The sequence below is a fragment of the Grammomys surdaster genome, unplaced genomic scaffold (genome assembly GCF_004785775.1).
Source record: "Grammomys surdaster isolate TR1022 unplaced genomic scaffold, NIH_TR_1.0 1166, whole genome shotgun sequence".
Taxonomy (NCBI): domain Eukaryota; kingdom Metazoa; phylum Chordata; class Mammalia; order Rodentia; family Muridae; genus Grammomys; species Grammomys surdaster.
Genome location: NW_021605585.1, coordinates 165,298 through 173,485, shown reverse-complemented (window position 1 = coordinate 173,485; position 8,188 = coordinate 165,298). Strand labels below are relative to the sequence as shown.

General features: G+C 37.1%; 1 protein-coding gene across 1 annotated transcript in view; it reads left to right on the top strand.

Annotated features, from left to right (window-relative positions):
- Cldn16 (claudin 16) overlaps positions 1 to 7,241 on the top strand; it is a 20,734-nt gene extending 13,493 nt beyond the window's left edge. Inside the window, exons 3-5 of the mRNA XM_028783907.1 lie at positions 2,256 to 2,420; positions 5,456 to 5,647; positions 6,636 to 7,241. Of these exons, the coding sequence (XP_028639740.1) occupies positions 2,256 to 2,420; positions 5,456 to 5,647; positions 6,636 to 6,769 (491 nt within the window). The 3' untranslated portion in view covers positions 6,770 to 7,241. The remainder of the gene's footprint in view (positions 1 to 2,255; positions 2,421 to 5,455; positions 5,648 to 6,635) is intronic.
- The last annotated feature ends 947 nt before the right edge of the window (positions 7,242 to 8,188 follow it).

Below are 8,188 nucleotides of genomic sequence, written 5' to 3'. Positions count from 1 at the left end.
AGAGAGAGAGAGAGAGAGAGAGAGAGAGAGAGAGAGAGAGAGAGAGATCCTGATTTGATGAAAAGGAGGAAATATATTCCAGGTTCTCATTCTATTTTTAAAATGTAATATGTGGACCAAGCTCAGAAGACAAACATTATTTATTTATTTATTTACTTATATTTCTGCATGTATGTGTGTGGGCATGGGCATGCCCAGGTGCAGTTGTGGAGGGCAGAGAGTCAGTTCTTTCCTTCTCCCTGGGTTCTGTGGTTTGAACTCAGGTCTTCTGGCTTGGGAACAGACCTTTGCATGCTGTGCCATCTGCTGGGTCTGGAAAGTCAAGCAAAAGTTAAAGCTTTTAAAATGTAACTACTGATACACACAGTTATGGAAGAAGAGTTAGAACCATTCATTAGGGAAACAAATGTTACTACCTTAATATACTCCTGTTAAAGCTTTACCTGCACTATGTCATATTTGTCTGTTGTTCTTACTTATTGTTTTCAAATGGTAAAGAACTTTCATTTGTATGTAAGTATATGTTTAAAGACAACAATAATAAAGATGTGTTCTAGAATAATAACATCTTTAGGCCTCCTTGGTTAGGAGGCTGTCTACAAGGTGTAAAGATTTCATTTCATTTTCTACTAAATTCATAGAATCATTGTACATAACTTTTGCAATTTCTCCTGTATATACAGGGTGTATGGCACCTGATAGATATTTGTCCTCTGGTGCTTCTTTTGTTAAAAGTAGTTGGGGCAGCCCCAAGTAAGGATGCTAACTCTGTCCTGGAAGCCAGAATTCAACTCTTGAAAAAACAAATTCTTCAATAGATTGCTTGAGAATTTTGCTTGTAACAGATCTGCCCTCCTGGAACCAGATTAACCACAGGGCTCAAGTTCTAGTGTTCCATAGAGACTTCCATATGAAACAGAACATGCAAGAATCTCTATAGGAAGAGGAAAGCAGGGCCAACATAGGTATGCATGAATATCTCACCCTAATTAATGGCTTTGGGTGGGCCAAAGTTTTCTCTTTAGTAGAAGGCCACTAATGTACCGAGTACTAAATTAAAGAAAAATTTAAAAATCTAGCATATAAATGTTAATCTTCACAATGTTTCTTGTAGTGTTTTGGAGAAAATATATGTATATATTTGGTTTTTTTGAAATAATGACAATTTTTAAGATAGAAATTCCAAGTCTTAGGATAAATACATCCCCATGTGTTGATAATTGTCTTGGTTTCTGTTATAGTCACAGTGAGAACATGTTCTGACAAAAGCAATGTAGAGGAGAAAAGCTTTCTTTTGGCTCACAGTTAAAGGGTTCAGCCCATGCTGGCAGGAAAGTCAATGTAACAGGGACTTGAAGCAGCTGCTCCCAATACACTCACCAATGGGAAGCAGAGAAAGGTGAATGCTTGTGGCCAGTTCACTTCATCATTTTTATATAGTCCATGACCCAAGCCAAAGAAAAGTGATACACATTTTTAGCATGGCATTTTCCATCTCAATTAATTTAACTGTTGAATGCCTCACAGGCATGCCTAGAAGCCAAACAATCTCTTGGAGGTATGTCTAGAGCCTGTATCCTAGGTGATTATATATTCTCTCATATGAACAATTAGTAGTAACATCATAATAATACATGGACATACACAGTATATTCCCATGTTGATAAGATAGGAAGACTTTCATACATTAATTTTTTTCTTCTGCACATGTATCATATAAATCTAACTATTTTAAACCGGGGAAATCGCCTATATTTCTCACAAACATAAGCCAGAATTTTATCTCTTCATTGAAAAAAAAAAACCCATAAAGGCAAGAAGGTCTGAGATTATTATGAAAATAATATATAACTAGCTTATAAAGAAAGAAATATATTAATTTTTTCTATGATCTAGGTAATATAACAGTAGTTCATACACTATTTGTGAATGTATTTTTCTTTCTAGTATTTTGAATCAAACTCCAATTCTTTTGTACAAATCTGTGTAACTGCCACTCAGAGTTTTGATTTCACAACTACAGTCGCTTTATGAAAGTTTTGAATTTCATGAGATATTATAGGCACCCATACTGAAGCTTGTATAGATATAAATTCTGAACTCTATGTGAAGTTTTATGTTGCTGTGTCTAATCTTGTGTTCTGTGACGTTTCTGTGGGAGTTAACTTGTCTCTTCCACCTCCCCCTCCTCCCCCTTCCTCCATTCCTCTTCCCTCCCCCTCCCCCCACCCTTCTATGATTCCATGGTCTTGCAGTGAAGCTCGTGGTGACACGAGCACTGATGATCACAGCTGACATTCTAGCTGGCTTTGGATTCATCACCCTGCTCCTTGGTCTTGACTGCGTGAAGTTCCTACCTGATGAGCCACAAATCAAAGTCCGCCTCTGCTTTGTTGCAGGGACCACATTACTCATTGCAGGTACTGGACTTGGTTTATTTTATTCAATAACCCTGAGTCCCTGACCATCCTTGGGTTGTGCTACATGAATTTATCATTTCTACTCATTTAAGACAGTCTATCCATATCCTGCCTTCTGACAGTGTACAGCTCATATATATACCAGAGAGTTTATTCAACAAACTTAACATACTTCATTTTTAGAAAAAATCTTTAATATCATGAATACTTTTTTTATAAATCAATAAACAAAAAATCAAATTACTGAAGAAAATTCTTGTGAATGTTACAGAAAAGGTGATCAAACTAAGAGGCTGAAGATAACTAAGGGCTGAAACCATTATCGACAGTTAGCCTGCGATACACAGATTTTTAAAGCATGAATTCTGTTTTGTAGTTTTTTTTAAAAAAAGGTTTTTCCAAATTAGTTCGTAAATGTGACAATGTTATAGAAATGGATGGTAACGTATGCCTTTTTATAACGGTTACATGATTAAATACCTTTGATGAACAATTAGATTTAAAATAGATATTACCAACTCTCCAGGAGCTGGTTATATGTACCCCGCCACCCCAAGAGGGTAAGCGTTTTTTAAAATATCCTTTCAACATATTCCACTGACTCCCAGTTATCACTTTTCTCATTGTTATACAATTTGTACTTAAAATACTGGAACCAATGTGCTGTCATTTCAAGTGAGTCAATCATTAGAGAGGTTACGCTGTGGGCTTCAGTCAAACGTGAAAGGAAGACATGGCACTTCTCAGCCCATTCTGACATGATCTGGAACGTGGGACGATGATTGTTAGAAAAGACGCAGTTTTTACATGGGATTTATCTCCCCTCCCCCACCCCAGCACACTGAATTGCACTGTATTGGACACAATTTACATGTAGATACTGACTGCATTAATAGGATGACCCAATTTACATGGGAATGTTGACTGTATGTCTGCAACATCATGTATTGCAGTTAGAGTTACAATTGTTATAATGAAACACCATGACCATAAGCAAGTTGGATAGGAAAGTGTTTATTTGGCTTACGCTTTCATATCATAATCCATTGCTGAAGGAATTCAGGACAGGAGCTCAAACAGGGCAGGGAGTTGAGTCAGAAGTTTATACAGAGGCCATGGAGGGGTGTTGTAGCTTGTTAATAATGATTTGCTTAGCCTGTTTTCTTAGAGAACCCAGGATTACCAGTCCAGAGACAGCACCACCAAAATGGGCTGGCTTCTCCTCTCTTCAATCAATCATCAACTAAGAAAATGCCCCCAATGGAGGAGCTAGGGGAAGGAGTGAAGGAGCTGAAGGAGTTTGCAACTCCATAGGAAGAACAACAGTGTCCACCAACCAGACTCCCCAGAGCTCCCAGGGACTAAACCACCAACCAAAGAGTACACATGGGGGGGACCATAGAGCCAGCTGCATATGTAGCAGAGGATTGCCCTATATGGAATCAATGGGAGAAGAGGCCCTTGGTCCTGTGGAGGCTCGATGCCCCAGCATAGGGGGATGCTAGGGTGGTGAGGCAGGAGTGAATGGGTGGGTGGGGGAGCACTCTCATAGAAGCATGGGTAAGGGAGAATTGGATTGGGGGCTTACCAAGGGAAAACCTGGAAGAGGAATAATATTTGAAATGAAAATAAATAAAATAACCAATAAAAAAAGAAAAAAAAGTCTCACAGCCACATCTTATGGAGGCATTTTCACGTTTACATTTCCTACTTTCAGATGACTCTAGTTTCTGTAAACTTGACATAAAAGTATTCACCACAGCGCCGTTACATGTCAGTATTGATTTTGAATCTGGAACAGCATAGTGTACGTGTGAGTGTTAACTGTTTATCTGGGGCAGCACCATTTACATGAAGGTATCTGGGATAGCTTCCTTCACAGGTCTTGAAAACACAGAATATTTTTAAACAACATGTTCTTTCAATTAAAAGTTAATGTAGAAAGCCCAGTCTGTGGTGGTACATGCCTTCAATCTCAGCACTCAGGAGGTAGGTGAATCTCGCCAACCTAATCTGCATAGTAAGTTCCAGGACGGCTATTCCTATATAAAGAAACCCTGTCTCAAAACAAAACAAAAACATAAAATATAAACAAAACAATCCCACCAACTTAAAATAGAAGAAAATGTATATAGTATGAAAAAAATGTTCTGTTATTTATGTTTCCATGTTTCCAATGCTTGTTTTAAATATTGAAATCCTGTCATGAGTCATGTATGACATTCTGCTGAGGGGTAAGCTATATATATGATTGGAGTCTGTTGACATCATAATGGAGCTGATGATTTCTTTTGCCTGGTGATATATCAACTGTCGTATCGTTATAGCACATGGCATTACTCACATATTTGTGACAATGTTGTCCCAGATGAACACATACAACTTCAGCACATGCCACTTGGTGGTAGTAATGGATGGTATGTTATAAGAGAGTATATTTAATGTATTTTATCATTGTTTCAGAGTGTACTCCATTCACTTTAAAAAGGTGTTTTATGTAAAGCGTTGTACCCTATTAGAGCTGACTCCTGTTGCCCATGGGTGCATTTCTTCACTGCGTTGTTTTTCTCTTGATATTGACCTTAATTTCATATTTTCTTGTTCTCTATGGCCTTGGGAGAAATGAGCCATGACATTTTTGTATATGTGTGTGTGCACATGTGCATGCCATGTAGCTCAGGTGTACAGCATGTCAACCACACACATTTCTCTGTTAAGTGATATATGGCTGTACGAAAATATCTTTGGAAAAATGAGAAAGCTGTAAAGAGATACACCATAGCGATCCTTTTAGAGTTTCACAAACAGATGAGCACTGTGTTATTTCATGGCAGTGCTTTTTTTTTTTTTTTTTTTTTTTAGAGAGAAAAGCTGAAAGGCAATGACAGAAACTGCCCAAACTTCTATTATCCATGAATCACCTTAGCAATACGACTGCTTTATCTGACACCATGCATCTTTAACAATACAGAGATCCTTGGAACTAAACTTGGAGAATGCTCTGCATCATTCTTGACTCCCCTTGTTTCTTTCAGGTACCCCAGGAATCATTGGTTCTGTGTGGTATGCCGTGGATGTTTACGTCGAACGCTCTTCTCTGATTTTTCACAATATATTTCTCGGGATCCAATACAAATTTGGTTGGTCATGCTGGCTTGGAATGGCTGGGTCTCTGGGTTGCTTTTTGGCAGGAGCTCTCCTCACCTGCTGTTTGTACCTCTTCAGAGGTAAGGACAAAGCAGAGGATGGGTCCCTCTTTTACTGTCATCCTTCCCAATCCAAAGAAAATACGTCTCATCAGATCTAGTAGAAATGACACCCTTTGCATTTTCAGTTGTTCAAAGACAACTGAATAGTAGTCCTCATGGTTGATTCTGCAGTCGTAGATATTAGTGGAAAAGGAAAGTCAGTGCTGCATCTTTGTCTAGTATTCAAACATACACTAGTAATTTATGTACAATGATCATTGATGTGAATCTAAGTTCACTAAATCAACTCAATTTATGTTTAAGATTAAATGGCCAACTTGACTAAGCGTCGGCAATATTTGTTGGTAAAGAATGTAATGTATGCTATTAGTTTTCTAAAAATCCAAATGAATTACCAAGATCTCTTAATAATAAAACAAAGGAAATTATTCACAACAATTTCAATATGAAGATAGTTTTTAGATTGAAATACTCAGAACTTCCTCTGATATTCAGGAATGCTACATGATTCCAACAGAGACTTCTGTGTGTGATTTGTATGTGCTTTGTGTGTGTGTGTGTGTGCATGTGTGTGAAAAAGAGTGTGCATGTGCATGTGCGTGATTGTGTGTGCATGTGTGCATGTCTTTTGTGTGTTTGAATGTGCATATGCATCTGCATGTATTTTCATGCATATATGTGTATATACTTATATGCATGCATGTGAGAGTATGTATGTGTCTCTGTGTGTGTCTGTGTAAAAAGAGAGTATGTATGTGTATGTTTATGAGAGCATGTATTTGTGTGTATGAATGTATGTTTATGTATATATGTACATATATTCATATATATGCATGCATACATGTGTATTTGTATGTGTGTGTGAACATGTACAAAGATGCCTGTGTGAATTGGTGTATGTCCTTGACTGTTTTGAGAAGAACATATAAAATGACTATTTTTCATTTTTGAAAGTTAACTGGGTTATATGTATTTTCATTTTTCTGCATTTATCTCTTTTGAACAGATGCTGGGCCTGAGAGGAACTACCCTTATGCCATGAGGAAGCCTTATTCAACTGCAGGTGTGTCCATGGCCAAGTCCTACAAGGCCCCTCGGACAGAGACAGCCAAAATGTATGCTGTAGACACCAGAGTGTAAAATCTGCCAAATATTAATCTGTGTTTCTGTGTTGCTTAATTACTCAAATCAATGTGTTCAAGTTAATAAAATAAACGATCGACTTTGGAGCATTTATTTACATTTCTGATTAAAATTAATTAATTGCAAGTTCAATCAAAATGCTGTCTTGTCTCCCATGCCTCACTCTATTGTGCCCCCAAGAGTCTCCCTGCATTTTAAGTTGACACTGATAAAATGTAGAAATATGTTTCAGGTGTCTTTATTGCTTTTGGAGATAATGGCATAGTAATATTAAAGTGAAGTGATGCTTCTGAAACACAAATAAATTTAAAGCAAGTCCAAGGTCCTAATTTTGAAGGGATAGAGGACCTGTTGGCTCTCCCTAACTCAAAGTACAATTTTTATTCTCTCAGGGAATTCATCAATAACTTGAAAGAAGGGTATTTTTTTTAAATTTAAACTATATCAGAATCTAACATACTCAAATATTAAAATGAAAAAAGAAAATACCAGCATCATGTACTTGCTTCCAGTGGAAGCTGCAAATAGGAACTTTCCCCTTCATACTCTAAATGTCAATAGTGAATGCTAATTTAACACTGGAGTCAGGGGTGATTTCTCCTCACTAATGCAAGAGATCAGGGTATAATTTTCATAACACCTCAAATCTGCCTATACACTGACAGATTCCTGTTCTATTGTATAATAAGTTGACCAGGGAGTCACTCACAGGTAGATTAGAAGTCCAAAATGTACAACATTAGTATTTACCTGTTAAGATGCCAATATATCTCCAGATGCTCGAATCTGGCTGCTTAATATCTAGTATGTTACAAAACATAGAAAATAATTATTGTTTCTAATATACTAGAGTTGATCCTCAAATATACTGAAGAAATTTCTCATAAAAAATACGCAGTCTGTTTTTAGGAAAACAAGGAACATAAACACATAAAGGAACTAGTGTAGATTCTAAATGAGACACATGCGTATTTACAACATAATCATCTTGAATATTTTAACTTGTTGAGTTTTTTGAAAAGCTAGGAAATTTAATCTCAAATTACTTGATTTTTTCTAATTCAAATGGATGACATTAATATACTTGAACTACCCTAAAAGATATAAAATAAACTAAAATTTAGTTCCCTGGGGGAGGGGGGAGGAAGTAGTGAATTTCTGGACCTGTTCCCCAAAGTTTTGCTTCTAACTCATTAAGGAGAATGTGAACATGAAGTGATGGAATCTACTGTGTGTGGTGAACTCATGCAGATGTAACTGGGGGTCCCCTTACTCCTCTCTTCTGGAGAGATTCTAATCTATTCTTATTACTAAGAACAGCTGAATCCTCCTAAGGCATTGCGTGGATATCATTAATGGGGTGCTTGACAGTTAAAACCTTGTGGATTATGGATAGTACCCTCATGAATATTCTAT